At 39.9% G+C, this 18,402-nt stretch overlaps 1 protein-coding gene across 1 annotated transcript; it reads left to right on the top strand.

Moving 5' to 3' along the window:
* The first annotated feature begins 2,301 nt into the window (after nt 1-2,301).
* On the top strand, nt 2,302-15,754 carry LOC140944216 (uncharacterized). Its single transcript, XM_073393375.1, has 3 exons — nt 2,302-2,984; nt 8,190-10,018; nt 15,216-15,754. Exons 1-3 carry the CDS (start codon nt 2,302-2,304, stop codon nt 15,752-15,754), a joined length of 3,051 nt encoding a protein of 1,016 aa, XP_073249476.1.
* The last annotated feature ends 2,648 nt before the right edge of the window (nt 15,755-18,402 follow it).

The following is an 18,402-nucleotide window of genomic DNA, read 5'->3' as shown; positions in this document are numbered from 1 at the left end:
GTAGCCGGCTAGAATTGAATCATGAAGAAGTCCGCTAAGTGAGAATGATAGGCCTTCAGCTTCTTGTTATGTGATTTATTCCCACCATGTAAGGCCTATATCTGGCTGATTTTTCCTATGCCGAGAATTTTTCAACCGACTCAGAACCACATTAATGAAAAAATGTATTAACAGTTCATTTTTTTTAACTTGTTTTTCCTTAACAAGTTAAGATAATATTAATGTTAACGCGGCGCATACTGTTTTCCTTTTATTGGATGACCAAAAGTTACTTACCATTCAATATTAATTTCTGTATACGCATGGTCGTCTTTATTTTGAACACAATATAAATATAAAGCAAGGACAGAGCAAAAGGACAGGATAATGTAATGAGAATGTATGAGTATTTTCCTTGCTGTAAATTGAAATCATTCCCACAATAAATGAATGTGTTCAGTCTGCTGGATATTTTGTCACCTTCCTCGGTGCATTATCAGCGCGTATTATCAATAACTGATCGTTAAACAAAGGACTGTTCCCGTCTTCAATGCAGAAATATATAAGTTTAATTTGTGGTCTCTGCACAAACGAGAACTTGGTGTGATGAAGCAGGTCAAAGCCCGATAATAAAAGATGTGTATTTCTCGCTCTTAAAGCATGTCATGAACTGCCTTTTCCTATTCATTATTGGTCCACTTCGGGACTGCGGGAGCAGTCATTTCCCTCGTCCTTATAAAGTATTCTTCGACTGCGGGACCACAGGAGCAGCAGATTCAACTTACGCTGAGACAACAGTTTAACAGCTAAAAATCAGACGATAGGTGATGATACAAACTGGAAAAAAAAAAAGGTTACCATGTCCTTAGTTCCCAATGCTCTTCGGTTCGCTTCATAGAGTAATCGCGCCTCGCACTGCCACATGTTCCCCCATCGCATGATAACAGTAATTAATGACGTCTTTGCTTAAAAAGAAAGCCATTGGACTCACCTGATAATTTAACACACGGCTGATATTTGAACGACAGTTGACCGATATATCACCGACAGTTGACCGATATACCACCGACAGTTCACCGATATACCACCGACAGTTGACTGATATACCACCGACAGTTGACCAATATATCACCGACATATGACCGATAGTAAGTCGAGGTGCGTCGTCGAAATATCGACCGATACTCTGCCGATAGTCTATCTCACTATCGACCAACCATCGACCGACTATCGACCGACTATCGACCGACTGTCAACCGACTGTCGACCGACTATCGGCCGACTATCGACCGACTATCGACCGCTATATCGACCGCTGTGTCGACCGATATCTCGGTCGATATTACCCACAGTAAACAAGATCCGTAAAATCAAGGAATATACCACAGGAATAGCTTCAATCATCAATTGCTTTCTGAATTTTGTCAATTATGCAAAGAATTGCATGGTCTGTACTGTGCTTAGTTCTGAAACCATATTGATTTTCTAATAAGACTTTGTTTTTTTCTAAGAATTTGATTAGCCTATTATATACAAGTTTTTCTAAGAGCTTACTAAAGACAGAAATGAGGGAGATAGGACGGTAATTGCACAAGGATGACTGTGATCCTTTTTTGAACAAAGGTTCAATGTTTGCTATTTTGAAATCACTGGGAACAACTCCAGTTGAAAAAGAAGCATTAAAAACAATCTCCAGAGGTTTAGATACATAAGCTTTTAGTATTTTTAGTATATCAATTGGAATATCAACACACACAGTGTTACCCCAAAACCTTGCACTGTTGATGTTTGAGGAAATTTGTTTGCACCTCGTCACCAAAATGGAATATACTCATCAAACTGTATGACTCGACACTAAGCAGGACACGTCATGGCGGGTTCCAACGACTAGTTTTATTCCTCATAGCATTGTGGGTAATGACAGCTTTCTCAGAGGGTACTCAATATATTACAGAAACTCCCCGTAAAAGTGCATTGTACACCCACAATGTATAGTAAATTACATAATATATGTTTGCCTGCACCTCTACATTGTACAGTTTGTATGCCCTGACTTAGTAGCATTTTGTTCCAGTTTTTTTTTTCTCAAGTGTAACTACATGTATTCTTTATTACACCACTGTACAGTCTGTTTTATTTGTTACCTGTTATCTCTAATTTAAAGATTATTTACATTATTTTTGTAATGGTTGCCTTGGTCCTAATCATAGTGTTGCCTGTGCCTTGTTTGCCATTTACAGTTGTAGGTTTTGTTGTTCCTTACAGAATTTCCACTGGCCTCAAAATCCAGGCTTCTGAGAGAGCTCCACCGTTTTGTGAAGGATGCTTGGCTTGAGTGGGAAATGTGTGCAAATCAACCCTGGAGATGAAGGCAGGTATGACATGGTTGAGGGAATTCGCCTTGGTCTGGAGAGAGAGTTTCGAGATTGGAAAAGTCCAGGAGGAACCCACATGGTTCCTGATGCATTCCCATCACACCAGAGCAACAAAGGATCCAGTGCAGAGGAAGTAATATACGATCTTTTGAAACGGTGTGGCACCCAACGTGAGGAACCAATGTTTGTGGTTCATTCATGTCCCTTTAGTGAACATATTCCAGAAAGTGGAAGGAAAAAATCCTGGATCATGGGAGAGACAGACTTTGTGATAATTCACAAGACCCATGGGCCAATATATATTGAGGTAAAGGCCACTGATACTGGTAAAAGTTACAAAGAGGCAGAAGAACAGCTTCAGAAGGGCAAACTTGCATTGCAGAAGCGGTTTGAAGAAGCAGTGAAAGGAGAAATACCAACAAAAAAGGTTACAGAGATGTTTAAGTATCTTCCAGCTTTTGTGGCAATGCCAAATTGCCCGCGTCCATCTCCAGTTTGTTCTCAAGATAATGCTCTATATCAGGAAGATTGTTCCAGCCTGGAGGCATTTGTAAAATGGTGGAATGATCATGTTGCTAATTCAAGGCATCCTGCTGTTAGTCAGAAGATGTATGAAAATCTTGTGATGAGGTAAGCAGGATTTCTTCTATAACCCCTCATAATGATCTCTTTGATTTACACTGTGCAAGGATAGTATTCGCTATAAATAGCACTACATTGGCTACAAAATTCACCTTTAGCTTAGCATAATGTGTACTTGTAAGTAGCTGTTCTATAATAATATTTGCCATGATTTGTGGTTCACCTATTGGTAAAATGTAATAAATATCAAGTAACATTACTATGATGACCAGGAAATCTGATTTGTGATTTTTTGTTGACCAATGTAAACTGCTAGTACACTTCATTACCATGAGGTTTTCAAATTACCACAAATTATTGAAAAAAAAAAAAGAGTTGATTCAACTGTATGTATGGGCGCATTTTTTTTTTCCGCGAGGATGAAGAAGGTGCAAGCAGACTTAAACTTCAATCACAAACGATCGTGTAACCATAACGAAACTCTGATTTCAGCTTCATTAACACGGCATTTTGACCCGCATTCAAAGAAAGAAACCACAAGAAACAAAAACCAAATAGCAAAATGCAAAATTCTTGACTGATAATTAATTAAAACATGAAAAACGTCTTGAAACGAAAGCACTTTTCTGATTTCATTAAAATGGAGAAAATGGTGTGATGGAAGTGTTGTGGAAAATCTTTTTTAAAACCTTGTTTTCTGTTTGTATTTTAGCCAGCTTCGCATTTGGAAGGCAAATACTAGGTGAATCTTCTCAGCTTAATGCCTTCTTTATTTTACAACCAACACGACAACTATGTTTTTTCTTTAGAACTTCTTATTTTTTATTTTTATACAGTCAGAAAACTTTTAAAAGAATATCTTGTGTTTTTTTTTTTAAACCCGAGGCCATACATCATCTCAAATTTCTCTTATGAGTCACCATAAGAAACTTTCTAACTACCGGTAGCAATAGTTCTCACTACATCTGTCTCTACCTTAGATATACTGTTTATTCTGCCATAAGTCTTCTAATGTTTAATACGTAATATCTTTATTTTTAGGTTCTTAGGTCATGACATTTTGAAACTTCGCAAAAATGTTATAGTGATCAGTGTTAAGTACTGATCATACATTTAGTGATTAGGGTTAGGCACTGAGAAGAGTGTTTAAGGCTAAGCACTGACTCAAAATGGTTAGCTTTCTATTACTGTTAGTTTGTCACTACAAATACATGTAATTATGTAAAATAATAAATTGCAGTCGAATCCACTGTGGTGTACTACTGTGGTATAGGTGATGGATTTTTGTTGCTAGGACCGCGGGTTCAGAACCTGCTTATGCCGCATTAACCTCCTATTTTTTCTAAAGAAAATTGAAGGGACTTAGACTTACAGAAATAGATTAGAAGAGTAGAAATTTGAAAAGACTCAGAAATTTTATGGCAGTGTACCTAATAGGGAAAGGCAGTGGTAGGTGGTTCTGGAGGATGCTGACCAGGCAGTGACATGTTTCCAGAGTTTCCGAATACCACCAAGTGTGTGCTCACCGAACCAGAATAGAGATCTAAAGTGTGGTGTCATAAAAAACTAAATTTGTGAAAATATGGGATTTGTCAGAATATTCTGAAAGAGCAACAACCAAGAAGCCTACTTGCCAAGAATTAACCAGGCGGCGGTTTTGAAACCACAATAGACCTTTTTACCAATGCGGTGGCCATATTGAATTAAATTAGATTTAAGGAGTATTATAGGATGCCCAGGGGGCGTAAACATGATCCTAGATACTCGCTCAGTATTTGTGCGCGCTTTGGGGGGCAATTTTTCTTAAAGGTTTGTATGTAACGGGAAAAAATATTGTTGTGCCGTGTTTGAATGTAATAATGATCGCTTTTTCCCGAGAAATATACAGTGAAAGACCATACAAGTTCCTACGGAATGTCCACAATATTAATCAATTCTTTTTTCACTCGCTGTTTAGAATCAGTATCTGACTTCTTCTTTTTACTCCTAGTTGGTTGCACTGGAAGGCTTTCCATGGGAGCTTTTCTCCTACGTGTTACTATTTCTCGATCATAGCCCTTCAAAAAGAACGTGGGATGGGGATGACTGTCAACTGGTCTTCCAAATTTAAAATGATTTGGGCAAACTTCAGTAATTTTGTTCACCTGTTCCATATTCCTTAAATCAAATTACTTCAATATGGTCGCCCTATCGGTAAAAGGTTGCGATGCTTTTCTCAACCAAAACCCAACAAACTAAACACAACAAAGGAATCTTGTTAAAATTTGTTTATTTTTTTTTTGCCATGGCGGTGTTGGAAAACAGAAAAAGTTAAAAATGTAAAATGATAGTTGCTGCGTTTTTATCCATCAATATCCACTTGTCAAAATTATGACCAATCTTGGTTGAGGTTGTCATTTGTAGAAGGGAACAAGGAGCGGTGACAAGCGAGGAAAAGCAAGTCAAATGTTTGCATATATATTATTAACAAGTAATCACATGATTTTTCTCATGCAATTAGGGATAAATCAGCAGTCGTAAATTTTCCAAAGACCACAAAATTTACTTGTGCTGATTTATTCGAAATTGCACTCAAACCATGGGATTACCTATACAAATGGAACAACAGGAGGGCAATTTGTATGGGTATGTGTCAATTTGGTCTTAAGAAGTGCCACAGAGGCATTTTCTGTAAATTGTGAATGTTCACTACCAACATTTGCAGCCTGTGTTCTGGAGCTGAATGAAGTATATTGGGTGCTACTTTGGACAAACGTGTTGCGATGAAAGTGAGCTTATTGTAGCCTCGCTGTCGCCCTTGAGGGGACAGTTTTTCTTTTCATAAAACAGTACATCAAAGACAAGATGGCTGCTGAATGTTGTTACCTAAATTTTGTCATGCACATTTATTGTGCAGCAGGAAAAGATGAGTACCATCACTTTTCATCAAAAAGTATCAAATAGATATATATGCAGCAGTCAATGTAAATGCCCCATGGTGGGGCTGGGTGTTTCAAACAAAAACCCCATGGCGGGGCTTAAAAAAGTGTGCAAATGTCCCTCCCAGGACAACACCTAAATTGCATTTTTCAGTAAATAAGCTGCAAATACCATATTATGGGAAATCTGTAATAATTATTTTGTTCAAAACGCGTGAAGCACCCTAAGCAAATCGCTCCCATAGCCGCTACTTATAATTATTGCCAAAAAAAATACATTGATCTGATTAATATCAATTACAGAACTATAAACTAGAATTTATTGTAATAATGCCTTCTTATTTCTGAAGATATTTAATTTAGTGAATGATAAAAAAACCGATGAGCTTAAAAGAGGGGTCTTAAAATGTGTGTATTTTCTCATCAAGATAGAACCGTTTTGTCAGCATATTAATTGTGGTGGCATTGATCGCACAATACACAAAGTTTATATTAGCTCTCAAAATATGTCTTGCAGAGACATAACTCAACTAAACGCGCACAAAGAAATTGTCTTTTCCTTTAAACTCTTCAAACGGTACATTGATTGTTTTTCCTCCATGTGCCAACTGATCACGATGGCAGGAAGTAATTTGTTAGACGCAAAAAGTACTGTTGGGTAAGGAAGTGATAAAGTGAAAACCACACATATCTTTTTCAAAGCATAAGTATTAAAAATATTCTTTATAGAAATATCTAAAGCTGTCTAAATGGGCGTGGAACGATGTTAGCCCCTTCTACAAGAATTTGCCTCATCCCCGGGCAGAGGTTTTTTTGACATATCCCCACTGCCGGAACCGACAAAATGACAAATGCCCGGGGGGGATGGGCATGCTTGGAATTGACTGAGCTATTACATCGCTAAGGAAATCAAAATCAGTGCCGGTAGCATTTTGGTATACTACGATGTGTTATCTTTGTTTACCTACATGCCAAGATCCTGTAAGATAAAGCCTTCAGGGAAAACTGGTTTAACTCTACAAACGATCTAAACATATTTAAAGAAGACCTTGTTGATATCTTGAGGTGGCCACCAAGGGTCAATTGTTTCAGTTCAATGGCTCTGTCTAGGCTAAAGCAAATCAATGGTGTGGCTATGGGGTGCCCCCTCGGGCCCTTGTTAGCATGTGTGTTTATGTCATCATTGGATGAAAAACTAGAGCTGGGGCCTCTCTCCTCCACAGAGGCCTCTTTGTGTTGTAGGGAGGCTGGGGAGAAAGAAAAAGAAAGTGCAGGGGGCACGAATTTCCCTCTTCCCATCATCCCCCACGCGCTTTCTATTTTTCGATTACTGCTATTTTTATTGTGATACCCAGCGGGAGCCTCTGCGGAGGAGAGAGAGCTGGGGCCAAGCTTCTTGGAGTGTCTATTACTGCAGATATGTTGATGATACTTTACTGTAAATGCCCGATATGCAGTAACTACAGCTATGTGGGATTCAGAGTACTTTAAAGTCTTTGAAGTTTCGAACTTGCAATTAGTTTGTGATAAACGTGACGGGGCAATTACTTGCATTTTTTGTTGGGAATTCACTTAACATTGATGTTTTTTGCTCTTCTACAAAAAGATCTGTTGAAGGAATGTGAAGTTTGGCGGAAGGTTTTTTCAAACAAAATTATTTTCACGCTTGTCACACAAGGTCTGCTGTCTTCCCTCTACCGTCCTGTTGCGGAAGCTCACTAATGAGAGGGGGCATAAGGTTTTGGTTTGGATGGCAGCGTTTTCTAGTAATGACATCATAATAACTTCCATTACTTTGCAATTACCTGTGCTGTGCCATTAGTGATTATCTAGTGGGTTTTCAAGACAAATGGACCTGGTGCAAGCATTTATTTTGACTGACAGAGACTCTATTTATTTAAATAAAAAACGAAGTGTTTACTATCTCTTTAAAAGGAAAAAAATCCTGGGGCCTTTTTTCTACGATGTTTGCCGAAGACCTTGTTTTTCATTGTGCAATTAAAAATTCAATGTGTATCCCTCTGTTGGTTTACTGTGTTCCCTTCATGCATACCACGTTAACGGTGGAATTATACAGGATCTCTTTTTCTTTAGCATACATAGTATGCTGCTTATGAGTCCACCCTAAATGTTCCTGTCCACTGTGTCTCTCACTAACTCACAGGATGGATTTACAGCCCCAGCAGATATTATAAGCCCATCCAAAGCCACTTATGAAGTCAAGGCCGGCTTATTACAAGAATTCTACTGTAAGCTGCTTAGTTAAAATGAATTAGTCTAAGTATACTACTAATATGATTTGAAAGAACTTGATTATTGGGGCTTTCATCTTCAGGTTTGTTGGAATGTCATACCTGAGACCTTGCCTTGGTCTACGTATTAATGATGATGACCAGAGCATGATTTTTCTTACACAAAAGCAGATGAAGGTACTGGCAAGGAAACATGCTCCTGTCTTGTGGATCAGGGGACCAGCAGGCAGTGGTAAAACCTTTCTGTTGATTGAGAAAGTAATAACCCTGGCAGAAGGCAACCTTCAGGACCTTTGCAAGGCAAATGAAAAAATCTTGGTGCTGTGCTATAATTCAGTCTTGTGCAAGGCTTTAGAGAAACAAATTAAGAGACGGTTGCGAGCATATGAAGAAGATGTGAGTTCTTTCTTACATTTTAAGACGTATACCACACTTGTAAAAAGTTTGGCTGGCTATAGCTTGGCCCCAAAGAGCAAGGAGGAGAAAGAGGAGTGTGTCAACATAGCCTTGGAGAATCTTCAGACCCAGGCAGAGTCACCATCCGGTATTAATTGCATTTATGACCACATCCTTGTGGATGAAGGCCAGGACTTCTTTGGCCATAACTGGCCAAAGCTTCTTCAGCTCATGCACAAGAATTTCAAGCTTGACAAAGAAAAATCTCTAGCTAAACGTGGTGCTTTCTGGGTTATGTACGACTTGAATCAACACCTTTACTTTGCTAAAGAGCAAGCCAGTTCACACTGGGCATTTCTCTCTAACAGTGCAGACCTCAATGAAGTTCTTCGGAACACTGGAAATGTCTTTGTGCAGTCAATGAAGTACTACGAATCTTTGCCTGATGATAGTCCAATCACATTAGGGCATGGATTACCTGGTGTGCGAATTGAATGGGACGATTCTTTGATCAGAAGAAGTGGTGAGGAAAAAGGAGGTGCTAAGTCAGTTATTCAGTGGATAAAGAAACTTAAAAACGAAGGTGTCCATCCAAAGGACATTTGCATTCTTGTTGAAAACCAAGGTAAACAGAGGCTGCTTAAAGATGAGATTGAAGGCATTGGACAGCAGTGTCAAACTGGTGATGACCTGGTTGAAAAGTCTCTCAGTTGTGCTGTATTGGAAAGTATTCGGTGCTTTAAAGGCATGGAATCAAAAGTGGTTATTTTGTATAACCCTCCCTTCCAGGATGACCCATCCAACTGTACCAAAGAATTGCTGTACACTGCAGTGTCCCGGTGCTCTTGCTTCCTTGTTGTGATCTCTACAAAAGAGGGATGCAAGGCACTTAAGTCAGATGTTGGTGTGAATGAAGAAAGGAGAGCAAAAAGACCGTACACTTCATGGCCTTTAACAAGACCAGAAAGTGTGCTCCAACCACAGCAGCAGGGGAATGTACATGATGCTGATGTCAGCCTTTGCAGTCGACAAAAAAGTGGCTATTCAGAAGGGCATTTCAAGCCACCCTCTGATCAAGGTGATTATGAAGGTGTATCGTTCTCTGATCTCTCAAGAAGTTCACCTGACCAATTGGATATGTACATGCATCATCAGAGGCTGAGCGAAAAACGAGCTGCCAGCAGTGAGCCACGCCCAAAAGAGGTTAAAGGTAGCAACCTCATTGAACCTGGCGACCCATATATAACTGATGATATAAGAGGTAAAGCATTCACTCTGCTTGAAGAGGTGGTTCAAGGAAATCTGAAATTTATTCCGGATGTTGATACAATAGATTTAACAACGATAATCGCAGCCATTGAGTATAAAGCATACCAGAAACGAAGAGCTGATTGCCGACCCCATAACTTCACCGCTGATTTAAGAAAACTGAAAAAAGAAATCAGTGCTTGTAATAAAGAAGAGATCTGCCACAACTGTGTCATGAATGCATTGGAATCAGCCACCAAAATAAGAGGTATGTTTTTTGCAGTATATTTTATGTGTATTAAGTTACAGGTCAAATTTGATTTCAGGTTACCTAATTTCGATTTAAGCTAGGTTGATTCGCAATTCATGAATAATTAGGGCTAGGAGACAGGAAACTGAGAATCAACCTAGGTTAAAAAATTAAAAAGGAACCTGAAATCAAATTTGACCTGTAACATACGGGCAAACCCTGTTACCTGGAAATACCACCAAAGGGGGGCGTAGAAAGTGTCTATTATTAAAGTCAAAAACATCTTTTATTAAAACAAAAATACTAAAAAACTGAAAGTGGACGTAAGCATTGTGAAGATACATGTAATTAGCATCTCTTACCTTCACAAAGCTGCCATTTCGTGGACTAAATACACCGAAACACTAAAAATTCGTTCATTTTTATACTAATTAAGCAAAACCGTTCTCAGCATAAGTCTTTCGATGACAAAATGGTCAGAAATTGACATCTGCTATTCATCCTATCTGGTGAACTGTAGCGCTGGGAACATTAACATGCTGTCAACGAGAGACAAAAGGTTAATTATTGTCAGCTCACAGTTGAAAGTCGTGTCCGATAGCCCGGGGCTAGTGGATTTTGCTATCGGGCTAGTGATTTTTCTTTTTAACTTGCCTGACGGGCAAGTGCTGTTTTTTGGGAGGAAATTCAAATTACAGAAGAAGTGTAATCAATCCTGCCAATCAAAAAGGGTTTTGGGGCTAGTTGAAATGACTTGTGGGCTAGTACATGCCACAACCAGTTGCCAAAATGTTGAGACACTCCCACGAAAAAACGACCTTTCTTGCTGCAAATTGCTCCTGGTCACAGGACTGTGAGATATAATACTGACCTCCCTCCTCCCTCCCATTCAAAGTTGTTCCTCCAAGTTTTGAGTGTGGTCTTCTATTGCTAGCAACTTTGATTAGGGATGGAGGGGGGATCACATGCACAAGATCGTGGACAGGCCATTTATGCCACAATACGGTACAGTGTCTCAAGTACTTTTGCAACTGGTTGTAGCTACAGCTTGCCCGAATGGGAGGCTGTAAAACTGGCTTTCTTTACACCCTGCTGAAGTGTCCTCGTTAACGAGGTTGTGGCCTGAGAAAACAGCCAACATCTCGCGACGCCACCAACGGTTTCCCCGCGAAATGACGTTTGAGAAACGAGCGCAGAAATTCCATACTGATGACGCGTCACTACCCAGATCTGGGTAGTGCTTCTGATTGGTTGAAGCAAATTTCACAAGCCGCTCGACCAATCAGAAGCACTACCCAGATTTGAGTAGTGGCGCGTCATCAGTATGGAATTTCTGTTCTCGTTTCTCAGATGTCAGTGGCGTCGCGAAATGTCGTCTCTTTCTCAGGCTAGCGAGGATAACTTTCTATGAGAGCAAAAGACAAGTGCCCGTTGTAAGTATAAGGCGAGTGGCCGTAAAGCGTGGTTCGACATGACTGTATTTGTGTGCCTGTTGACAGACGTTGCTTTATTTTTTTATTTTCAATAGTCGGCGTGCGCGAGAAAGAAAAATTTATTTTCTTCTTCCCCCACCCCTACCCCATTGCGCTAGCGGTCATTTAATTACCCGCTTTTTTAAATTTTCATCACGGGCGCTCGGCGGACGCTTAAGAGAAAATAGAGAGTCTTTGAACAGGCTAGTATTTGTCAACGCTAGAAACTTGTTTCTCCTGGGAAGATTTTGTGTAGCAAGATGCCTGTTACTGTCTGCTTACAACATTTTCTAGCTTCACCCAATGGCCCATTTTCACGATGACGATATTTGACTGTAACTGCCAAAGTCATTTGCTTTTGTTTTCTTAAATAAATTGTCTATCCCGCTAAGGATGAAAAACCATATCCTTAATTTACACAAAAAACAACGAACTGAAGCATTCTGGTAGTTAAAAAAAATGTCTGTAGTAAAGTGACATCATCGTGCAATTGTCCTATATCCATGCCTTTTCCTTAAAGGGTGTATGAGAAATGGGTCTGGCATATTTCTGATACTGCAAGGCCATCAAACAACAAGACGCTCCGGGAGCTGATACTTGGGCGTCGTTGTATTGCGCGTATTTGACGTTTTGTTTATGTGTGTCATTGAACACGTTCTCTGGAATAATGGGTTTTTGGAGACGAGCTGGTGTTTAAAGGGTATTCACTATTTATTATTCTTTACATTTTTCTTGCCCAGGTGAGGGTTGATTCTTCACTGAGTTCCAGGTAGCCCAGGGAACCCACCTCAGCACAGAAAATCACCACGGAATGAGATACAGTGACTGACAATCATTGTCAGTGCTTTTTGCATTTTAAATCTGTGTAGTGCCAATTTTCCGCCCATTTTGTAGTGTAAGCCTCTTTAAATGAAAATAGGATCTTCGCATTGGTGATTGTGCAATTTAAGCAACCATGGTAAAGCACAGCAGCGCTAACGTAGAGGCCATGGGTTCGAATCCCGTGGAGTCACGAAAGTATTTTCGAGTTTATTTGCAATTCTTTCAACTGCAATCACCACTGCGACGATCGTAACTTCATTTAAATTTTTTCCCCAGAAAAGGGTGAGGGGCTTATTTGAGTGGGGATTATTAGAGGTTTAACAGTTTAAAAGTATGTATGACACTTTTTCTCGTATATCCGACTAAAACGATGACCTTGTCGGACGTGTGAACGCTTTCTTAATAGAAAGGGTATTTGCAGGTTAAAACAACCCCAATAAATTTTCGACAAAGGAATGGGAACGTAGTAGCTATGGCGTTTATTGAGTTTTTAGGGTTTCTGATGTGGCGTTTATTTTAAAATTGCATTTCTTAAAACAATGACAACAATTAAGATAAATCATTTATAGATAGATTTTATGTAAAACAGAACAATATTTAAAGTTCCTTTGTATTGCTTTTATTGCTGATATGGGTGTAGATTACCGTGTTGTGCCACGTTTTTTCTTATCATTCTCGAATAAACGCCGCATTCTTGTGATTGGGTTTGGTGTTTATTGGGGCAATTAAATTAGTGGGTAGCAGTATTGTAAAGAAAACTAATGAAATAACATAACATTAGCTAGCGATGGGTACCATTTACAAAGAGTTTGCGGAAATTCCGGCTAGAAAGTAAATGGAACACAAAGTACAAAATTACCAGGAGCACTGGAACGTCTAAAAAGGTGGCCCTGTTTTCCCGATCAAAATGTTCCAAACGAATGCGTGTTCCATTCCTTCAAATCCACCTGTGATTTCGGTTTCGCGGCCGTTTATAGGTAAATGGGACTGATCGTTAAACGTTATTTCCGAAATAAATTTGGCAGCGTTGAGTTTTGTTTATGATTCCCCGAATTGTAAACTGACCGGTATTTCCATGTAAATGGTAAACAGGTAATTTTTCAATACCTCACAAGGACGATGAGGCAACAATTAATAATTATTTGAGATATCAGAGGTCAAACCTAGTAAGTTAAAGAATTAATTTGGCACTTGTTAGAAGTGATGTAAATTTAGTTGAACGGCTAAAGCCGTGTTTTTACCTACATTTCATCTAGACCGCTAGCTGTCTCTAATTTCTCTTAAATAGTGGGACTGAGAGTGCACACTAGCGAGCGGGCAGTCCAACCTCGTTCTCAGGGTTCTCTCCAACACGTCCCTGCGGAGCAAGAGAGTGACAGGTAGGAGAGGATCCTGGGAACGAGGTTGCGAACTGCCGCGACAGGAGAGGCGATAAGCATGAGCGGCAGCCAGCCCGGGAATTGGAAAAATCGCGTGTTAGTCATGCGCGTGCACGAAGTTTTTATAGTCTATATTTTTGCTAAGGTGTAGAAAAAAAAAAAGATGTATTAGCCTGCAAGTACAGCCGTATCTCGCCGCTCCACGCCGGTAGAGACGTTTTCTCTCCCGCAAAACCTAGCTCTCTAACGTCAGGGTGCAAGACGAGACTGCTGTATGCACATGCTAAAAATTTCGCATTAGTAGACTAAGTTTTATAAAATACAAATTTATAATTATAGTATAATTTTCTGACCAGCTACGTCTTTTAGTAGTTGTTGCATTTATTCTCATCATAAAATACAAAATGAAGTCAGTGAATGTTTTTAACACAGGGGCCATGTCATAACTGAAAGTGGGAGGAATGTGATCGTCCGGGTGAATGTAATCCTGAAATAAGAATGTTGTTGACAATGACTGACGTTTTGAAAAGCTGTGTAGTAGTCATCTTTTATATGATGGGCTCCTGATACGATATAAATTTTGAAATAAAGTTTTATTTGTGTTTAAAAATGTAATTTGTTTAAAAAGAGTATGATATGCCACGTATATTTTCGGTGTTAAAGTTTGTACGCTGGCCATGAACGCCTTTGGATTCCATGTTTCAAAGGCTGAGTAGGGTATGAAGAATTCTGTAGATCGAGAAGGGTAGCTACGAAGTTAAATGATTTCCTCTCGGTATACCAAACATCAACCATGTTTTAGTCCGGCGAGGATTTCTTACGAAAGCAAACTTACAGATTGCTCGCAACCCTCAAGCGCGCGTTCGTTGTATTGTGATTATAGGGAACTTAAGCACCAGACGTTCTTGATTCACGAAACTTCACTCAAATCATTGCTACTTTTGTGTGACGAATACTCTTCGAAAAACCCAGAATTTGAACCTCTGGTTTCAACCTGAGATCTCGCGTTTTGAAGTCCGTGACGGCAGCCACTGCGCATGTCAAGACATTCTTGAGTTGTCATGCTGCAAAAATACTTCCGGTTGGCGTCCGTGGTACCAAGAACGTCTGGTGCTTAAGTTCCTTATGACGCGCTTCAACGAAAATTCTCAACTGATTTCATTAGAGAAAACACTAACCTATACGTTAACGATATCAGATTTTTTGTATTTTGGAAATCCATGTTACACCCGTTCCCATTCCGATAACCTGCGATCAGGCGATTTTTTTTTTTTTTTTTTTGGCGGGGAAAAAAAATACGGCGTATTTTTTTTCCCCCGCCAAAAAAAAAATCGCCTGATCGCAGGTTACCATTCCGATTACGTAAGAAATCATACGCCGGATTGCCCGAAGCCTTCAAGCGCGCGATTCTTACATTATGATTGTGACGCGCTTTTACGAAAATTCTAAATTGTTTTCATTGGTGGAAAACAGTAACCTACTTTGCTGATATCAGATCTTTCACTTAGGAAATTATGGGCGTAAATGTCTCTCATCCGCTAGGAGGAACCAAAGTTAAATATGTTCACGCGAGTAATTACGAAGATCCACGGCGGAATTCTGACGAAAACGAAGAATTTTTGAGCGAAAGCTCCAAACGTAACGAAGGTGGGCTTTTTCAGTTCAAATCAAGGAAAGGCAAGTCTAAGTGCACTTTCGACAGCTTAGACACCATAGACTCCAGGAAGTCTGTTCCCTTCGCCGCACTGCCGGACACCACTCGAGCTTCAACGAGTTCTCCAAGCGGATATATGAAGGAGGACTCTCATGGCATCTTTTCCGATGAATTAAGCACCAAAGTATCAAGTGCAAACAGCAGAGAGTTGTTCTCGGATGAATTGCCCACGGAGGGCATGGAGCAAGACGGAGTTTTCACTGAGAATTCTGCAGAAGGATTTCACGCGAAGACAAACCAGAGCTCAGACCTTGACCAGAGAAACATTTCTTCCAATTCTCAGGGTAAAGCTATTCATAGGTGCGCAATTTCTCGTGATACTCATAAAGGACTCGTTGCTCGAAGGGAAAGTGAACTTGAAATGTAGCTATTCGACTTGTACCTAAATGGTTTTAAAACTTTCCTTCCGTAAGGACGATGCTTTTAAACGATCCAAAAAGAACGTTTTTTTTCCTGCGTCAGAACGGCCGCGAGTACTATAACTTTCTTCGTTCTCTCCAGTTCAAGCATAGTTTAGTTGCTAAATAAAAAAAAATAATAATAATAAAGAATTGGACAAAATTAGCGTTTGAAAAAGTTATCTTTAAAAAATGAAAACGGTCGTTAGATTATAACTAAATTGAGAACGTAAATAAACCTTCGCGCGGCCCGATCGAGGAAATGGGAAGAAAAACTGAAAACGGGTATAATGCCTAGAGACAGAGCGGTTTTCTTTTGACCTTGAAATGATGAAGCAGGAAGGAAATGAAAACTTGCCCACAAGTCGATTTTTTTGAGAAACCGATGAACCCCACCAAATCGGAGCTCGAGAAACTATAAAAACTAAAACAACAAACGTATGATTATAAGGATGGTGGTTGGTTTACGAACACGCAAAAAAAAGGTTGCTGTAAACTTAACCTACAATCCCGGACAAAACGTTTGGGACACTTAGTCAGTTACACACGATCTGTGCATTCTCCGGTCACCCCCACCCCCACCCCCACCCCCCCGGACAGTGTTGGGTGTTACTGGCCAAAAACGTTTGAGAAGTCTTAAAGTTAGACTATTTTTATATTTAACTTCAACTTTGTTCAGGGTCGGGGGGGGGAGGGGGAGGGGGAAACCGAGGTATAGCCGTATTGATAACTGTAAATTGACGGTCACTCACCAATTTCCTACCAAAAGAGGAAGGGGTAAGAGAAGTGTCCCAAACCCCTTTGGCCAGGATTGTACGTCGGAGGCGCTAGCAAGTAAAGGTACGGAAAAACTTGCAACTTGGTGTTTCGAAACGTGGTTGCAAATCTAGTTCAATAAGCGATGTTGTGCGTTTTTACAACCCACGTTCAGACCTTTATTGCAAGAAATCAGGTAGGCTTGTCCAAAGTCGAGCTCAAATTTTTTTTCTGGAGCGCAAAGCGCCAGCTAAGAATTTTTTTGTTTTCGGTGATATCCTTTCACCGGAACCGGAAACGAGAAGCGAATAACTGAGCCAATCTAGAAGTCAGGTTGCTGCAGGTTGCGTTAATACTGACCTTTGATTGAATGAAATTACGGTGTAAAAAAAATGCACAAACATATACAGATTTTGTTGCAAAAAGTAGAACTGCTACCTATAGCTACGTAGTTCCTTAAACAGAGAGATCTAGTGGATACTGATCCACTATTTGAACAACTGGTCAAACAAAGGGCCAGGGGTACCGCTGAAGTGGAGAATAGAAAAGTCCCGGTAACAACCCAACGTCCAACGAAAATCGCTCTACGACCTCTATTATTTCTTGGGTTAAAATTAGGTTTTGTTCCCATCGCGTTTCAATTTCCTATTCCCTGTTTAATTAGTAACATCCAGTGAAAACGGCTTTTTAGATAATTTTCGTTGCATTAACTATCGCTGAGTCAAAGAATCAATAGGCCCTTTGCAGCAAGCCATTCACGTGGGACAAAACCGCCACGCTGGAGAGCAAAAGTCGCACTGGGACAAGACAAACAAAAGACATACATAATTTGAAATGGTAATTTTCTTTGTTTGTCTTGTCCCAGTACGACGTTTGCTCTCCAGCAAGGCGGTTTTGTACCACGTGAATGGCTAGCTGCAAAGGGCCTGTTGTGGTTCAATTTTATCCTTGGTTTAAATTTTCTTTTCTTTTGTTTTTGGGTATGGTAATGTATAATAATGAGCTTGAAATAAAAGAAAATAAAATTTACACCAAGGATAAAATTAAACCACAACAGGCCTACTGCAAGGTAAGCACAAAGATCTGTGATCAAGTACAGTCTACTCTTTCTTAACCGACACCTCTATAAGACAGACACCTCTGTAAGTTGGTCCCTGCCTTTCTTTACTCCCTTTATTTGACTCTCTATAAGATGGACACCTCTCTAAGGGCCTGTTTACATGAAGGTGGGGGACCCCAGGTAGGTGAGGTAACATGTGGCGGGTTACCCCACCTAACATGTAAACGTGATCAAATTAAACTGAGAGATTTTATGAACAGGCGGGTTACCCCACCTAAGCGGGTTACCTCACCTACCTGGGGTCCCCCACCTCCATGTAAACAGGCCTAAGACGGATACATACTGCAGGTCCCCAAGGTGTCCCTCTCAGAAAAAGTTGACTGAAATGTAATCCAATACGCAAAACCCTTTGGAAGCCGTGAAATAAACTCGAGGCTAAGATGCGTTAGCTCGCAGATATCAATCAAGCACAAGGTTGCAAGGGAGTTATAAACTTGATAAAAACAGTTCTCTTTCATTAAGCTATGTACCATGTGTTGCGAGGTCGTATATATTGACGCACCCTATCAAAAAAAAAAAAATAAATAAATAATTAAATAAATAGATGGACAAAGCCCAGGGACTAACAAAGGGTTGAAGAAACACAAAAGCGAAGTCACTCTATAGCCACATTTAATTTACATGTACAACTGTTACCACGTATCTACAATTAACCTGAATCAACGAAAAAATCACTAGGATAAACAAATCTTTCAACGGACACATAACTAACCAGGACAAGTCAGAAGGAATGAATGAAAT

Source organism: Porites lutea, chromosome 1 (assembly GCF_958299795.1).
Source record: "Porites lutea chromosome 1, jaPorLute2.1, whole genome shotgun sequence".
NCBI classification, from domain to species: domain Eukaryota; kingdom Metazoa; phylum Cnidaria; class Anthozoa; order Scleractinia; family Poritidae; genus Porites; species Porites lutea.
The sequence above is the reverse complement of the archived record's forward strand: the minus strand, read 5'-3'. Positions and strand labels throughout refer to the sequence as shown.